Genomic DNA, 19,513 nt, shown 5'->3' on the forward strand with positions numbered 1-19,513 from the left:
TGTTTAATAAAATAGTTAAAAATATATTTTGAAAAATAATATTTTATATTAATTATAATATTTAAAAAAAATCTAATTCAAATTCATAACACCGTCTCTATTATCACACTAGTAAGTAAGTATATTGAAAAAATAGTTATTATAAAACTGAAATAAGTTTAAATTTATCTTTCATAGAAGAGTTTATTGAAATAAAAATAAAATCATTTAAAACTAGAACTAATAAAAACTTTGTGAAATATATCTTTATATCCAAATTCAAATTTGGATAGATATATTATCTTGACTATATAGGTATAAAAATGAGGTATATACGAAACCACGTGTAAGTATGTTAGCACAGATGCGTGATCACAGAAAAACTGGTTTATATAACAGTGATAGTGAAGAGTGGCCACTCATTGGGAGGAGAAGGAGATTGGTGGTTGGCAGTTGCATCACAGTCTCAAAACATAGACGAACTAAAATATGATCATGCCCTTTGCCAATTGTGGTTATTGTAGGTTTCACCCATTCATTGGCTTCGACATGTTGTCAGTATTGCCTGAGATTTTGCCAGCATCCCATGGCAGGAGCTTTCTGGTTTACAGACAAATAAAGGCAGGGATTTTTTTTTTCTTTCCTTTTTCATTTAATTTTTTTTCTTAACAATGAATAAATAAAATAAAATGGAATACTTTATAGATGTCCTAAGCCGTATACAAGATGTTCAAAGCCCTCTAAATAGGTTATGATAAAAAAATAAATACTGTCACGCAACTATACAATGGACCAGAAATTACAAATCCCAAAAAACGAAAACGACCAAACGAGCATAATTGCAGAAATTACACACCCAAATAGATCAAAGAAAAACAATGTAAAAGAATGTCAACACCCAACCTTATTTCCTTCAAAACCTGAGGTCCAACTCAAAAAAACCTGCAACAAACATCAAATCCCTTTTGTTGGCCAAAGATTAACATTAGTAGCACCCAAAACAGGGCTAAAGACAATAGAAACAACCAACAAGAATACACACTTACCTACCAAACCCTCAGGACCTTCCCCCCACTAAAACCGTCCAACCCCTTACTTTTTAATTGACATCAAACAAGCCTTCGGATCCAAACACCATTGTACATAAGTAAACGAAGCGCCATTTACTTTACTCGTAAGCCATGACCACACCTTGAGTTGGGCTAAAGTGAAAATATCATAACAGTCCACTCTACCATTCTTAAATATGATGAGGTTCCTCTCCTTCCAAATTTCCCCAACTACAACAATCCACATACACCCCTAATACTGTTTATCTTCTGTGAAGCCCAGCCAAGATAAAACTGTATAAAATGGGAACAAGCATCCCAATGGTAAACTATGACTTACCCAACCCACTTACTGCACAAACTCCAAACCCTCAAAGCAACCTTACATTTGAAGAAAACATGACTCCCGGATTCCTCCTCTTCCCCACAGAAGACACACGTACTGCTTTCCAAAACAATCCCTCTCTTTTCCAAGTTCACTCGTGTCGGTAGCCTATCTACTAGAATTCTCCAAGCAGTAATCATAGCTGATGGTAATGCCTTAATGCTCCAAAAACCCTCAAATAACGAACCAAAATTTCCAACTTCAACCATCTTAACTGACTGTATGTCGAACTAATTGTGTAACCAAAACCTTCATCCGGCTTCCATACCCAATGATCCTTAGAACCGACTTATAGAGCTTTGTCCTCTAACAGAGACAATATGCGAAGTTCTTCATCCACTTCCCACACAAACAGGATACGCCTCCACTCCACCTTCCATGACCACAAGTTGTTGACCTAGACCCCAACTTGTGACACAACAACACTTTTATCCCTAGCAATCGAGTACAACCTTGGAAATCTTACGTTTAAAGCCTTGTTACCAAGCCATTTATCTTCCCAAAACTTAATATGGTTCCCATGCCCAAGTCTCCATGCAACGTTATCCTCAAAGTTAAGCCCTCACTCCTCCGAAGCCCAAAATTTCTTCAGGTCTTTCCACCAGCTTGACACCTTAGAGTTACTCGCAGCCATTCGAAGCTCCCTCCAGTCGTCGTATTTAGACTCAATAATCTCTTTCCACAACCCACCCTCTATTGACTATAACCACCAAATCCATTTCCCTAAAAGCGCCTAATTGAAAAGCCTTATGTGTTTTATACCTAAACCACCTTTCTCTTTGGGACCACACACTTTCTTCCATGCCACCCAAGCAACTTTCTTACCATCATTCCCCCAACCCCAGAGAAAGTTCCTTTGAATTTTCTTGATAGAGATAATCACAAACATTGGCATTTTGAAAAATGACATGTAAAAAAGGGAATAAAAGATATAAATGACCTAAACAAACACACTCTGTCGGCCACAGATAAAAACTTCCCTTTCTATCTATCCAACCTTTGCCGAATCATATCAACTACATTCTCCCAAAAACACGCTCTCCGATGATTACCACCCACCTCTCTACCCAAATACTTGAAAGGGGCTTTCATAATATCACAATTTAAGATAAACGAATAAATTCACATTTGAGAATGACTTATACCTACCCCTCCAAGCCTGCTCTTTGAGAAATTAACCTTGAGCCTAAAGGCTAATTCAAAGCAACACAATATAGATTTGACCACCATTATATTTTTTGTGGGCTATCCTTACAAAAGAAAAGAGTATAGTCTACAAAGTGCAACATGTTGACCTTTGCTCCTTTAGATCCCACCTCCACGCTCTGTAACAAATCCTTGACGACCACTTCCTTGACCACTCCTATCAAGCCCTTAGCCAAAATCAGGAATACAAAAGGAGCAAGGGAGTCACTGATGAGGACCTAGAAGAGAGTGTGCCCACTGACCAAGCACAACCTTCCCAAAGGATGACTAGGAGCATAACTCAAGACATATAGGGCTAGGTCAGGCTTCATCTCTAGCCAATGCCTCATCACCTAGCCAGCCCTAGAGGATCACGAGGAGTAGAGCACAGACCTTGGGGGTTGAGCATGAGCTAGTATCTTTATTTGTAATTTCAGTAGAATAGGTTTCCTTTAGCATAATAAGAGAGGTGTGCTTACCACTTTAGCTTGTTTTTAACCTAGTTTCTAGAAGAAGTGGCATAGGGTGTGGCATTGACCTCAGTCAATGCTTAAGGTCGCTCCACTTTTAGGTTTACCATCCTACCCTTGCTTATTGTTTTCCAAGGCTCTATCTCCTATAAATAGGGTACCTTCCTCGTATTTTCATGTTGAATTTTATAGAAGAAGGAAAACTTTGAACAATTTGTGTGAGGATTGTTTGCTCTAGCAATAGGTCTTATCTTAAGTGAGTTTGAGAGCTTTCAAGTGGCCTTCTACACTCATTTTGGAGGCAACCATACTCAAAGTGGTGTGTCCATTCTTAACCCAGACCATAAACTTTCTTCTTCCAACCCACATTATCACCTTATCTTGATTTTTCCTCTTTGCCTTTGGAAGTGAACCTTCACACTTACTTAACCACTTAGTTAAGTTCGTGTCCAGTGGGGATCTTCCCTAGTTCTCACCATATACTTGTTAAAATCTCAATCATAAGTAAAATGTCACCTCTAAAATGGAACCATCTAAAATCAACTCACATCATGTGGTTATCAGAGCTTTGGTTTTTTGAGCATATTTGCTTTGAGTTGATTTGGCACTTTACTTTTCTTGCACCTTTAAATTCTTGCCTTTACATTCAAGCAAATTTAAATTCAGCCTTTACTTTCTTGCTTTTTCAATTCGGCATTCTCTTTATTCAATAACTTTTAATTCGCTTTTGAATGTTATTTTGTGTCCAATTTTTGTTCTTACCTTTTTTTGAGTCATATGTTCTTAGTGCTTCTAGGAGTCTTTATTTTGCTTATACTTATTTTACTTTTAATTGTGAATGTATAAAAAGTCACTAGAAATTTGTTTAAGTGGAAGTAGATTTTAGTTCCAAACATAAATTTCAAGTTTTTGTTTAATTTGAATCTCAAACTTTTTTTTTTGTGAAAAAAATTGGAAATGAATGACAATATGCATGAAAAGAATTATGGACATCTTATTTCCATAAACCATAAACAAGGATAAAAAAAAAAAGAGGAAATGACAAGTTGCGCAAACTTCTTTTGCAAGACCAACATTTCTAAAGAGTGGATTCATTTTATTTGACAAATTGATTTTTAACATTGTGGAATTTGATCCTTTTGCTTTTACAATTTTTAGTAAGAGAAAAACTTCATTGTTAAAGGTTAAGTAAGTATCTTAGAGTCTTTTTATGTGTATTTTTTATTAACTTTTTCTTTCACAAATTGTTTGTCTCTTTGTGCAATTTTATGGCTCTTCTTTCTTCAGGGGAATCATCAAAACCTCAATCTCCCCAAAAGACTTTCCTTATGGGAGAGCTTGCGACAACAAAGACATATTTAGCCCAAAAAGAGGAAGAAATGAGACTTTTGGAGAAAAGACTTCAAAGACTTGAAATGGCACGTGAAAGACAACCAGAGGAAGGAGGTGGGAGCAAAGGAGGACTTCTAGGAGCTACAACCATTTTGGCAGCCAAGAGGAAGATGAAGATTGGAGAATTCACCAATATGATGAAAGGAGCCACCCAACACCATCTTTCTAAAATTTATTTTCCCTATGTAAAATTGTCTAGCTTTAGTGGGGAAAGTGATCCCAATATTTACTTAGGATGGGAGGCTAAGGTTGAGCAAATTTTCAATGTGTATGAGGTCCAAGAGGACCAAAAGGTAAAACTAGCCTCCCTAGAATTCTTAGAGTATGACATGCAATGGTGGCACCAGACTGTAATGGACATTGTGCTAAACAAGAGGTCAGCCGTGGTCTCTTAGTATGATTTGAAAGAATGTATGCGCGTGATTTGTTCCTCTTCATTATAGGAAGGAACTCTTGTTGAAGCTCCAACGACTTCAACAAGGACCTAGAAGTGTAGATGAGTACTTTAAAGATCTTGAAACTACTATGACTAAAATTGACATGCATGAAAATGAGGAGTCAAAGATAGCTAGATTTGTAAGTGGCTTAAGAAGAGAAATCCAAGATGTGGTAGAGTTATATGAGTATTTCTCTTTGGAAAAATTGGTTCACCTAGCCATCAAGGTTGAATCACAACTTTTAAAGAAAACCCATTTCAAAACTACTCATAATGATGATTTCTACAAATCATCATGGAAGGACAAAAATCAAACTTCTTCAAAAACCTTTCCTTCCAATTTTGTAAAAGATTCCACTTACAATCCTAAAGTTTCTAAACCCTCAACTTTTACACCTAAGTCACCCACCAAAACTTCAAGTAAAAAATGTTTTAAATGTCTAGGTTTTGGGCACAAAGTAATAAATTGTCCTTAAAAAAGAACCATGATGGTCAAATGGGGGGTTGTCATGAGTGATCATAGCTCCCAAAGGTTTAGGTTCCCTACCTCTTCTAGGAGCCAAAGTGAGGAAGAGTATGAAATGCCATGTGAGGGAGATATATGTTAGTAGTGAGGCGCATGCTTGGTCAACTTCAAACACCCTTTGATGAAAGTTAAAGAGAAAACATTTTTTATACAAGGTGCCTCATTAATGACAAATTATGTTCCTTAATTGTGGACGAGGGTAGTTGTACAAATGTGGCAAGTACAAAAGTGGTGGAAAAAACTTGGGTTACCCACCATCTCTCATGCAAAGCCCTACAAGCTCCATTGGCTAAGTGAAAAGGGGGAAATAATAGTAAGTAAAGAAGTCCTCATAGCCTTCTCAATTGGTAAATATAAGGATGAGTTCTTGTGTGATGTTGTACCTGTGAAAGCCATACACATTCTTTTATCTTCCATGGGCATAAGGTCACACTAAAATCTCTCTCACCAAAAGAGGTCCATGAGGACCAAATCAAAATGAAAGAAAAGAGAGAACATGAAAAAGAAAAAAAGAGTTTTCAGAGAAGCTTTCTCATTTCATCAAAAGAGGTTAAAAAGGTAATGCTTTCTCAAAAGGCTATCTTCACAACATATCCAAAGAAAAACCTTAAGAGTGAGTTGGCGGTAGATAGTTATGTGCTTGGATCCTTTGGTAAAAGAGTTTGAAGATGTGTTTCATGATCCCCCCTAAAGGATTACCTCCTCTAAGGGGAATTGAGCACCAAATAAACTTCATATCAGGGGCTTCTTTACCAAATAGACTTGCATATAGGACCAATTCAACCAAGAGCAAGGAAATTCAACAACAAATGGAGGCATTAATAGCTAAAGGGTGGGTCCAAGATAGCACGAGTCTTTGTGTTATGCTTGTGATTCTTGTCCCTAAAAAGGATGAGAGTTGGAGGATGTGTACGGATTGCCAAGCCATAAACAATATCACCATTAAGTATAGGCATCTCATCCTTAGGTTAGATGACTTGTTGGATGAGTTACATTGGTTTCAAATATTTACCAAAATTGATCTTTAGAGTGGTTATAACCAAATCCGGATTAAACCGGGAGATGAATGAAAAACCGCCTTTAAGGACAAATTTGGTTTATATGAGTAGTTAGTCATGCCCTTTGGCTTAACCAATGCTTCAAGCACCTTCATGCGACTTTTGCACCATGTCTTAAGACCTTTCATTGGCAAGTTTGTAGTGATCTATTTTGATGACATCCTCATCTATAGCTTGTCTTTAGAGGACCATAAGGAACATGTTAGGCAAGTATTAGAAACCCTTAGGAAGGAAAAATTGTATGCTAATCTAGAAAAATGTGTGTTTTCAATAGATGACATAGACTTCCTAGGGTTTGTTGTGAGTTCAAAAGGGGTGCATGTGGATGAAGAAAAGGTTGCAACAATTAGACATTTGCCAACACCCACCAATGTTAGTGAGGTACAGAGCTTTTGTGGCCTTGCTAGTTTTTATAGGAGGTTAGTGAAAGACTTTAGTATCATTGTCACACCTCTCAATTTCATAGTAAAGAAGGATGTGATGTTTAAATAAGGCAAACAACAAGAAATAACTTTTGAAACTTTGAAAGATAAATTGACAAAGACACCCATTTTGGCACTTCCCAACTTTATTAAGACATTTGAAATTGAATGTAATGCCTCTAACATAGGCATTGGGGCTATCCTCCTTCAAAAGGGTCACCCCATAACTTATTTTAGTGAGAAACTCAATGGGAGTCATCTCAATTACTCAACCTATGATAAGAAACTTTATGCTCTTGTAAGGGCCTTGCAAAATTGGCAACATTATTTTTTCCAAAGGAATTTGTGATACATAGTGATCATGAATCCCTTAAATATTTGAAAGGCCAAAGCAAGCTTAACAAGAGACATGCCAAATGGGTAGAATTCATTGAACAATTTCCTTATGTGATCAAACATAAGCAAGGAAAAGATAATGTGGTTGTGGATGCTCTTGCAAGAAGGCACACCTTGCTAAATGTTTTGGATACTAAATACTTAGGCTTTGATCACATAAAGGAAATCTACAAAGATGACCTTGATTTTTCTCACATCTATCAATAGTTCTCAAAGGGAGGACAAACAGACGTTTTCCTAGATGATGGTTTTCTCTTTAAAGGGAAAAGACTTTGTGCCCCTCAAGGGTCTTTGAGACAATCTCTTGTTAGAGAGGAACATGAGGGTGGTCTTATGGGACATTTTGGGGTAGCTAAAACCTTAGATATATTACATGAGCATTTCTTTTGGCCTCACATGCGCAAATCCATACATAGCTTCTTTGATAAATGCATAACATGTAGGAAGGCTAAGTCTAAGGTGCAACCCCATGACTTATATACCCCAATTCCCATCCCGGACATGTCTTAGGTAAACATCTTTAAGGATTTCATTTTAGGTCTTCCCAAAAAATCTAAGGGTATGGATTTTATCTTTGTGGTGGTTGATCGCTTTTAAAAAATGGCTCATTTTATACCATGTCACAAAGTAGATGATTCTTGTTATATTGCAAATCTCTTCTTCAAGGAAGTTGTTAGATTGCATGGGCTTCTTAGAAGTATAATATCTAAGAGAGACTCTAAGTTCTTAAGTCACATCTGGAGGACATTGTGGGAAAAACTTGACACTAAACTCTTGTTTTCTACTACTTGTCACCCCCAAATTGATTGTCAAACAGAAGTGATCAATAGGACTTTGACTCAAATGTTGAGATGCCTTATTTTCGTGAACTCAAGGGTGTGGGAAAACTTGATTCCTCACATTGAGTTTGCCTATAATCAGGTAGTTAATTCTACTACTTCTCACACCCCTTTTGAGGTAGTGTACGGGTTCAATCCCCTCACACCCTTTGACCTACTTCCTATTCTTATACTTGATGAGGTGTTGTGCAATGATGGTTTTGGAAAAACTTCCTTTATTAAAAACTTACACCATCACATCAAGCTTCAAATTGAAATGAAGGTACACAAGTATGTTCAGCATGCCAATAGAGGGCGCAAGGCATTGATCTTTAAACAAGGGGACTAGGTTTGATTTCACTTGAGAAATGATCACTTTCCTACTCAAAGGAAGTCCAAACTTCTACCACGTGGTGATGGCCCTTTCCAAGTCATTAAAAGGATCAATGGCTATGCTTATGAGTTAGATCTACCTGAAACATATATAGGAAGTAATTCTTTCGATGTTAGCAATCTGACTCCTTTCTCTGCAGGTCTTCCAAATTTGTGGACGAATTCTCTCCCACCCAGAGAACATGATGAGGACATAGAAGAGAGTGCGCCCACTAACCAAGCTCAACCTTCCTAGATGATGACTAGGAGTATGACTCAAGACACATGGCTAGGTCAAGATTCTTCTCTAGCCAATGCCTTAACACCTATCCTGCCCTAGAGGATCACAAGGAGTAGAGTATAGGCCTTGGGGGCTGAGCATGTCTTTATTTGTAATTTCAATAGAATAAGTTTCCTTTAGCATAATAGGGGAGGTGTGCTTATCACTTTAGTTTGTTTTTGACCAAGTTTCTAGAAGAAGTGGCATAGGGTGTGGCATTGACCTTAGTCAATGCTTAAGGCCGCCCCACTTTTAGGTTTCTCATCCTACCCTTGCTTCTTGTTTTCCAAGGCACCATCTTCTATAAATAGGGTATCTTCCTCCTTGTATTTTCATGTTGAATTTTATATAAGAAAGAAAACTCTGCACAATTTGTGTGAGGATTGTTTGCTCTAGCAATAGATCTTATCTTGAGTGAGTTTGAGAGCTCTCAAGTGGCGGCCCTCTACACTCATCTTGAAGGCAACCATACTCAAAGTGGCGTGTCCATTCTCAACCCACACCATAAGCTTTCTTCTTCCATCATTTTCTTTCATTTCCATTTACGACACTTTATTTTGTGTTCCTATACTTGTTATAATTCAGTTTTCCTTTGTGTTCTTGTGTTGTTATTTCATTTAGCATTCGGCTATGACCATCTTAGTTGTTTCCTTTCATGTCTTTCAATTTCCGCAATGCATCATCAGTATCACCTTATCTTGATTTTTCCTCTTTGCCTTTGGAAGTGAACCTTCACACTTACTTAACCACTTGATTAAATTTGTGTCCAGTAGGGATCTTCCCTAGGTCTCATTATATACTTGTTAAAATCTCAATCATAAGTGTCACGTCTAAAATGGAACCATCTAAAATCAACTCACATCAGTCACCTTGTCTAAGACCCTTCCCAAGTTTGGATTCCTTTGTTGGACTCCCATTCACAAGGATGGAGACAGACACTAACTCAAGATATGCGTTCACCCATCTAATCCATTTACCCCCAAACCTAAGTCTGTATTACATATAGTAAAGAAAATCCCAACGCACCGAGTCATAAAATTTTTCATAGTCAACCTTTAGGAATAAACACGAGGATTTCTTCCTTTTCGCTTCCTCCAAGATCTCATTTGTTATCAACACACTGTCAAAGAGGCCCCTTCCTTCTAAAACAACAACTTGTCTAACGTCAATAACCCCCTGTCGCACTCTTTTAAGTCTTTTTTTATGGCAACTTGGATACAATTTTATAAATACACCCAATCAAAGAAATCGGTCTAAACTCATTTAAGTTTGAAGGATTATTTACCTTTGGGATGAGGGCAATGAAGGACACATTAAGACCCATAGGCCAAACTTCAGAATTCTCAAAATTCTGAATAGCCCTCACAAAATCTGCCTTTACAATGTCCCAAGTAAACTTTATAAACTCAAAATTGTACCCATCAGGTTCTGGGCTTTTCAAACCTTCACAGTCCCAAATCGCATCCTTAATCTTCTCTTCAGAGAACGCCCTTGAAATATTAACATTACCCTCCTCCGAAATGCAATTAAAGGGAATATTGTCTAATCTAACTTGAATGTTTTCCCCTTCCATGAATCTAGCCTCAAAGAAGTCCTTAATATTCTTTTTTGCCGTTGTCGGTTCCTCCACCCAAACATCATTTTCTAGCAGTCCATTCCCTACCATTCTTAATTCTTCTCCATCTAGTCACTGCATAAAAATATTTCGTGTTCAAATCGTCCTGCTTCACCCATTTAAACTTTGCCTTTTGAAATGCTATATCATTTTGTTTAAGCCTACTCTTGTTAAGATTAGCCAATAGGGTTTTCCTCTCTGACCTTCCACCTTCACTCAACCCACTCTCATCATCCTTGTCATCTAACTCTTGCACTCTCTTACTCAACTCCTCCACTTCATGATTCACATTACCAAACACCTTTTTATTCCAATTGTTATCTCTACTTTGAGCCTTTTCAACTTTTCCTTGAGAACGATCATCCCAGAGCTGGATATCTCAACTCTTCCATTTTGACCTGACAAAGTCCTTAAAACTTGCTTCTTGTTACCAGACATCTAGTGTTCTAAAAGGCTTTGGACCTCAATCAACAACCATGTTCTTCAGAATCAACATACAATAATCTAACACGTCCCCAACACCTGTTGTTTAGACTCCGACCAACAATCCAACAATTCTCTTGAAACCATAATTCTATCCATTCTCCTTTTGCTCGTTGCATTCGGCTTGTACCACGTAAATTTCCTACCGACCATGGGTATATTTAATAACCCTGCCTGTCATATGAATGAAGTAAACTGTGATTTCAGATCCATAATTTGTTTGAGTACCTACTTTTATTCTTTCCTCATTTGAACGAATTGTGTTAAAATCCATCAAAAACACACCATGGTTTCAAAACTTGATTAACCATGACATCCACAATTTCTTGCCACACCTTTGTCTTATCGCGTAAAGTTCCAAATTCGTACACATTTACCACTGTAATTGGTTTTCTTCCCCCCTCCTTCCACATACATTCGATGATCCTATAATTTGTCCCATTAGTAAAACTGGTCAATTCAAAACTACTACATCGCCACATAGTTACAAGATCCCCATGCACTTTGGTGTTCCTCGTTTTCCACCCACCCAACTTCATTAGTTCCCCATAAAGAAGAAATAAAAAACAACTCCAAATTCTTGCTTTTAGTTTCGTGAATGCACATCATACCAACCTGCTCTTTCTAGATAATATCCTTTAAATACTGACGTTTAACACTTCCTCAAAAACCTTAAACCCTAAATCATACCAATCTGCTCTTTCCAAGTAATATCCTTTAAATACGGACGTTTAACACTTATTCCCAAACCCCTAATATTAATACTAATTATTTTCATCATTAAATACTCTTTGATCCCTTACCTCCAAATTCTCAATACATTCAATAACCACTTCTTCCTCCCCATCAAATATAAACCCCATCTCCTTACCCAAATTTCAAAGTTTCCCTGCCTCAAAGTTCTCATTCTTCATCCAAAAAAAAGTCTATTGCAATTTTTAACTGTACTATTAAAATTTAAAATTATTAATATTAATGAAGGGTTCTAACGTTACACTTGTGTTAAGGAAGCAAGTTGCAGTCAAACACCACCCAAACACCTCATCCTATTATGCCCTCTACCATGAAGACAGTTGGCCTTCAAAGGAAATGAATTCCCCAAAACCAGTAAATCCTCCACAATCGTATTCGCCGCGCTATCTTACGTCTGACATACTCGAATCCATCTCCGCAGTCTCCAAGGATGGATTACCATTCTTCACGCTCACCGCAGAACCCCCCATGGACAACAATTGGTCCCTCACCGTGGCTACCTTGGTGTGAATCATCTGTGGAGAGTGACGACCAAACACTACCAAACCGGACTGTTCCACTTCGTTCACGGCACCCCGTCATTCCGTGACACTAACCGGTCCAGGCCAAGAGAGCCTCTCCTCCACCGAGCCGTGTGGAGACACAAGGCAGTGGCCGGCGCTCATGACCATTGCACCTGAATCATCACCGGCTTGCAATGGATGCTTGTCATTCATGTCCACGTCGGAAACGGAGCGCGCGACGTTGCCGCTGCAGCCAGCGCCTCAACCCTCCACCGAATCCACCAACCACACACCATCGAGTTGGGCCAACCCTAGCCTCTCCAATACCGAACCAAGTGGGTAGACCAGCAATGGGCTGGGCTTTGCGCACATAACCGCAACAGGTGCGAAATGAGCCACATTAGCACTGCTACCTGCACCCCTGTCCACCACCAAAGACTCCCAAACACGACCTTCAGAATGGGCCGCCCCATGCCCAGCACGCACCACTTCTTTTTTATAAAAGTCCAATTAAATTAATGCATAAAATAATTTAAAAGAAAATTAAATACTTAAACTTACACGTAAGTATGGTGTGATATCCTGCTGAAATCAGGAATTGGTACTTTCAACTCACCATTCTAAGGCTCATGACAAAGTTAAGAAAAAACCAATAAGAACATATGGATCATCAACCTTACATTATGATAATTTCTCCTCACAAAACTAAATATTTTGTTTGAGACGGGAAATTTTGTTAAGCTGAACAAAGTGAAAAATATAAGAAATGACAATGTGGTACTCCTTGAGTACTTTATTGGAAGAATAGTGTTTTGTTTTACCAATCTTATATGCAATATAGTGATGCATGTAAGTTAAGACATGATTAAACATGATTATGAACGCATACAATAATGTTCACATACAGATCTTATCATATCATGATTCTCACACAATCATACATTCAAGAAGGAATAAACACTTACCTTGAATCCATGAGTGATCTACTTGAGCAGTTACTTTATCACCTTTGTCCCAATCTATCTCTTAGCAATTTCGTTCTTGTCACACACTTTCGTGATGGTTAACAGTGAGACAACTATTATTTGCAGAGACAGAACCCTATAGCCTTTAGTTCCCAATCCCCATCAGATGTAGGTTTTCATTAGGTATATCATCAGATATAAATTTCTCACATTAACCAATAAGCCCTTTAATTCTATTATTATTATTAAATCATATTCGGGCCCAAAGCCCAAACCCTTAGTCGTGTGAGTCACTTTATAGAAATTAATTTACATAATTTCTTACATTCTCCCACTTGACTCATATGAGTTATAATACTTTCATGATTTAATAATTACATAAATGCGCATTTAAAAGGCCTTACATAAATTGGTTCTATCATTAATCAAAATCAAGGATATAGAAATAATAAGAGTCATGGCAGTTACACGTCATTTCAATCAACACATTTCCTTCCATGTACTACTATATCATCCTTTCTCCTTAATATGACTTTATAATGAGAAATCCATAATAGATTCAAACATAATGTAATTTTCATCAATAACAACATAATTTGTTTTCCACAACATAATTTATATGCATATACATAAAGTAGAAAACATAAATTTCAGAAACTTTATTTATTCAATGAGCTTAGAGTGTCAAATAAACATTAATAACAACATTCATCATTCACTAGTAGACATAATGCCGATATTTACAACATGACCAATAAATGTTTTGGGAGGTAACCCTTTTATTAAAGGGTCAACAATCATAAGATCAGTGCTAATATGTTTTATTGACACTCTATGTTTCTGACCTTCTTCTTTAACGGCAAGGTATTTCAATTCCATATGTTTAGCACCTTTGGAACATTTGTCGTTTTTAGAAAAGAAGACGGTTGCGGAGTTATCACAATAAATTCTCAGCGGCTTGACAATACTGTCAACAATTTCAAGTCCTGAAACAAAATTCCGCAACCAATTAGCCTGAACTATGGCCTCAAAGCATGCCACAAATTCAGCCTCCATGGTGGATGCAACAATGACTGTCTGCTTTGCACTTTTCCATGAAATCGCTCCTCTGGCTAAGAGATACACATAACCAAATGTAGACTTTCGTGTATCCACGCAGCCAGCAAAAATCTGAATCCGTATATCCAATCACCTCAAGATGATTAGATCTTTTATAAGTAAGCATGTGATCCTTCGTTCCTTGCAAGTATCTTAAAACTTTCTTTGCAGCTTTCCAATGATCCAATCCTGGATTACTCTAGTATCTTACAAGCATACCAATTGCAAAACTAATATCTGGTCGTGTACAAGTTTGATCATACATTAAACTCCCAACAATAGATGCATAAGGTATATTCTCCATCTGTTTCCGTTCCAAATCATTCTTTGGACATTGCATGAGACTAAATTTGTCTCCTTTTTGTATTGGAACAGGAGATGTTGAACATTTATCCATTCTGAAGCTCTCTAAGGGTTTGTTTGGATTGAGGTGGGGATTTGTGGGGAGGGGAGGGAGGGGATTAGAGAGGATGTGTGAGGTTGTTTGGATTAAGGGATGATAGAGTGGATTTGTGAGGATGGTTTATTGAAGTTTGTGAGTGATGTGATAGTTAGGAGATAATTTTAGAAATTATTTTAAAGGTGTAAAATGTAAATTTACAAATTTATCCTTGTCATTAAAAAATATTTTAATAATGAATTATGATATTTTTTTTTGTAAGTTTGAGTTAATTGTTTTTTTGCAATATATAATATTTATAATTATTCTTATTTTTTAATAAAAGATAATTTTGTGTTAAATTCAAATTAAATTATTAAATATATTAAAATTTATGGTAATTTTTATTGTTATATACATTTGTTATTTTATATAATTATATATATTTTGTTGATATTATCATTTTATTTTATTATTTTTATTATTTATAATTATATGTTGTTATTAATAGTATAATTAAAAATATTTGAAATTATTAAATAAATTTATGTAATATTTAAATTTGTGTATTGTATGTATATAATTATATTAATAATTATAATAGTACTAAAATAAATAATACTGTTAATATTTTGAATAATTATATATTTTAAAAATAATGTACAATTTAAACATAGTATCATGATAAAATTCATATATTTTTATAAATATTATGAAATATTAACTACCAACATGAAAAAAAAAATAACAACTTTCGCTTATCATTAATAAACATTAGATTAACATGAAATAGTCGGTGATTAAAATAAATAAATGAAGTCATTAAATTAGAATCCTAAATGATGTGTCATGAAAATTTTAAAAAAGTTACAAACATAATAATGTCCAATAACACATTAAATTTAACTGACAATCAAAATAAGTTCAACATAAAAAATAATAATAACACAATAAAAATACAATTAATGTTCTTTATTGAGTTTAGGCTAGTGAAGTGTATCTTCGATTCGGTCCAAACATGTGTGGATAGTGTTGATATTTTCCTGCATATTTTGAATTCCCCACCAAATTTATGTTAACATTCCCGAATCATGGGGGATCTCGGGTTGAGGATGACCGCCTGCAACATGAGGCAGTGGAATGTCTTCGTGTTCTTGTTCATGTTCATCGTCAGGCCTTCAAAGTTGCCACACACCATTGACGTCAAAGATATTCATTTTCTTCATGGTTTTTTTCCCGAAGAAATTATTCCACCCTAACGTGATTGATGACTCTCTCATCAAGTTCATGCTATATAGCAACATGAGGTGTATCATATGGAAGAGGCATATCATTGTCACAACATTTTATCATATGTTGCATGATATAATGAGGCCAATTAATCATCACATTACTTTTTATGCACCATAACATGAAAACATCTTCATGAACCAACTGCGAGAAGTTGCTCCCCCGAGGACACAACATGTGCACCCATGTGTAATGAAGTAGTCTATCATTCATAGTTAAACTACCTACGTTTCTTATATTTTGGTCGTGCACCTCTTCTCTTGTCATGGTTAATAGGGCTTGTTGACGATCAAAATGTATGTCCTTGGGGATGGTATCAGGGGTTAACAAGAGACCATCATATTTCAGATTCGCCACGTTCATCCAATCCCTATGTCTAATTATAATCTTGTGGGTGCCAATCTGAGTAGCAAGGTAACCCTGTGTCGTTAGATGGAGATTTGAATAAGAAACCCTAACCATATCCTCATAATATGGTAGTCTTATACTAAGAAAGTTTTGCAATCCTTGGAAGTTCAAATATTCTTGAAACTGAAAAACCAGATGTGGCAAAAAATGGGAAATCTAAGACTTTTGGAGGTATGACTAGTCTTCCATGAAAATTTTCCTCAAATGCAACCATCTAACATTTCGTTTGGAAATACCGGGAATAATCTAAAACACCCTCCCTCCTTTGTAATGGGATCATAGGAACTTCATCATCATTTCTTTCGCTTTTACCCTTACCCTTGGGCATTTTTTGCCTATTCGTAGATGAAGATGCCATCGATAAAGAAATTCAAACCTATGATGAAAATGTTACGAAACAATGACAAAATAATAGTATATTAGAAAATATCCTCACACATAAATTTCAAATGAAAAACAGTTCAACAATAATAATATAAGAAGTACAATGTTTGTCTTAAATTAAAAGTAGATGCAATTAAATTACAAATTGAAGAACATAAAAATATAATTAAACATAATTTATTAACGCCGAGTCATGATGTTAAACAATTTTGCCATTCTTCGCTCTTTCGGCATACCAAATACTCGCATTGCAATAGCTGGATTTTCACATAGAAAGTCATAGCATTGGTCCATGACTGCTTCATCTTGAATATTTAGATCAATTAGCATGGACCAAATATCTGAAGGCGAGTATTGATATGAACTCTTACAACGATCATTTTGTACGTGTTCACCATAATAGTCATTCCGTCGTTTGATTTCCGCAGCGATTTCTTGTGATGAAGTGGCTTGTACACGAGAAATGGCTAATACCTCATCAATGACATCGTTACCACGGTTCATGGAAGCGACACAATTTTGCAGGTTCGTATTCAACATATTGAACTGATTCTCAATTACATCCACCATGGGGCCTTTTCTCTTTGATCCCCTAGATGACGATGTCCCACCGGATAGTTGAGAGGGCGCATATGGAGTATTACTTGGACTTTCTGTTGATTGAACATGCGCTACAGGTGAGCATGGAAGTTCGTGGTCTGCAACATTAAACTCTGGCGGCTCAGGTATGTAGTCCATGTTATGATCGCCTAGGTCCACACTTAAATTTTCCATGTGCACCTGTCTAGATGCCAATCGGGTTGTCCTTTGACCACTTCCAGTGGCCCTGTCGTTTGACCACAACTCCTCCATAAGATTGTAGTGCCGAATGGATTTGGCACGCCACTTATCAGCAGATGGTTTCGCCTACAAAAAGTCAGGTGTTGTTATAATAACAAATTATGGGATATTGTCATCTTTAATTATTGAATATTGTCATCTTTAATTACTTTACCTGAATCAAGTTTTCCCAAACTTCGTCCTTGGCCTCAAAACATTTTGTGGCTTGGTTCCTACCAAAACCACTAAGACCACTAAATAGGTCGTGGACCTCCCGCCACCTGTCCTTCAAACATTTTTGTCGGTTCTTTACATTATTTTTCGTAATGGCAGGGAGTCCGGCCTCGTGTAATGCAAGTACAATGTTTTATATCCCTGAGTCGTCCAACTGCCATCGATTCTCGACCCTCGTCGTGCCTCGTCCACCATGGCATTAAGCAGGATAAAATCCATATCCGTGGTCCACTTTGTTGTTTGTGTGAACCCAATGGATGAACTTAGCTGAACACTTTTACTACGATCCATCTAAACAATCATTATGAAAGTTAGGACCAAATATAGTAAGCATAATATAAAACAACATTTAGTACAGTATCAATTGTTTACATAATCTTGCCACATTTCATTTGCTATAGTGTACCTAATGTGTGAACCTAGTCTATAATCATCGTCACGGACTTGAGAAGCTGAAACTTGTATATCTTGTTGCAACAATTCACGATCCACTTCTTCTATTAAAGAGTCATCATTGTCCACTTCGCGAAGAAAGTTATGCAAAATACAACAAGCTAAAATAATATTTGTCATGGTATGCAAATCGTAATGTGGCTCGGTCCCACTAGCTATAATTGGGAAATGTTTTTTCATGACACCAAATGTCCTTTCAATTACATTTCTAAGCGACGAATGACGATGATTAAACAATTCTCTTGAATCCTATGGTCCTCTTCGAGAATACTCTTTCAAGTGGTATCTAACCTCATGATAAGGTGTTAATATTTGTGGTTTTAACATAAAACCTACATCGCCAATAACATATTTGTGGTTTTAACATATAAAAAAAATTAAACAGTATCTTGTTAATAAAAAAAATAAAAACAATAAAGACATAATATATATATATATATATATATTTATATATTTATAAAATTAAAAACAATAAAAATAAAAAAAACTAAACAGTAAACACAAAATAATAAAAAAAATAAAAACAGTAAAAAAATAAGAAGAAGAAAATATAAATAAATTTTTAAAATTTAAAAACAATAAACACATACAAAATTTTAAATACATTTATAAAAATTAAAAATGATAAATACATAAAAATTAAACAAAACAGTAAATACCTAAAAAAAACTGTAAACAACAATTATTAAAATTAAAAATAATAAACACCTAAAAACAACACATAACATAAAAAGACGTAATAATAATAAAAAATTAAACACCTAATAATATAAAAAATAAAAACAGTAAAATCATAAAATAAAAAACTACACACTAAACATAATAATAAAAACTGTAAAATCAATAAACACATAATAATAAAGAAAAATAAATACATTCAGAAAAAGGTTTTATGAGCTATTTTTTTTTTACCAAAATGGGGTCGTTGTCAAAAAAATATAATTATGGGGCAAGTCGTGTCAACTTGGCACGACTTCATATGTAGAAATTGTGCCAAGTCGGCTCGACTTTGCCACGTCAGCCTGAAGTCGTGTCAACTTGGCACGACTTCTGCCACGTGAACCTGAAGTCGTGCCAAGTGGGCACGACTTTGTCCACATCATATTTTTTTAATTTTTTTGTTTTTAAATAAATATATATTATAATTATTTAATTATAATTAAAATTATAAGTTATGTAATATTTGAAATTAATTTGATAAATAAATTTTTTATGAAGGTATAAATACTTAGGTAAAGAAAATGAGAAAATTAATAATCAAACTTGAAATTGAATTTTATTATCAAGTTTGGTTGTGCGGACAATTACTTTTATTGTGACCTTCAGTTCTGCAATATGAACATTTTTTTTTTTGTTTTTCA

At 35.8% G+C, this 19,513-nt stretch overlaps 1 protein-coding gene across 1 annotated transcript; it reads right to left on the reverse strand.

Moving 5' to 3' along the window:
• Positions 1–9,629: 9,629 nt before the first annotated feature.
• LOC137824600 (uncharacterized) lies at positions 9,630–10,341 on the reverse strand. Its single transcript, XM_068630264.1, has 3 exons — positions 10,054–10,341; positions 9,838–9,944; positions 9,630–9,732 (listed from the first exon to the last, which is right to left on the reverse strand). Exons 1-3 carry the CDS (start codon positions 10,339–10,341, stop codon positions 9,630–9,632), a joined length of 498 nt encoding a protein of 165 aa, XP_068486365.1.
• Positions 10,342–19,513: the final 9,172 nt, after the last annotated feature.

The sequence above is a fragment of the Phaseolus vulgaris genome, chromosome 8 (genome assembly GCF_000499845.2).
Source record: "Phaseolus vulgaris cultivar G19833 chromosome 8, P. vulgaris v2.0, whole genome shotgun sequence".
NCBI lineage: Eukaryota > Viridiplantae > Streptophyta > Magnoliopsida > Fabales > Fabaceae > Phaseolus > Phaseolus vulgaris.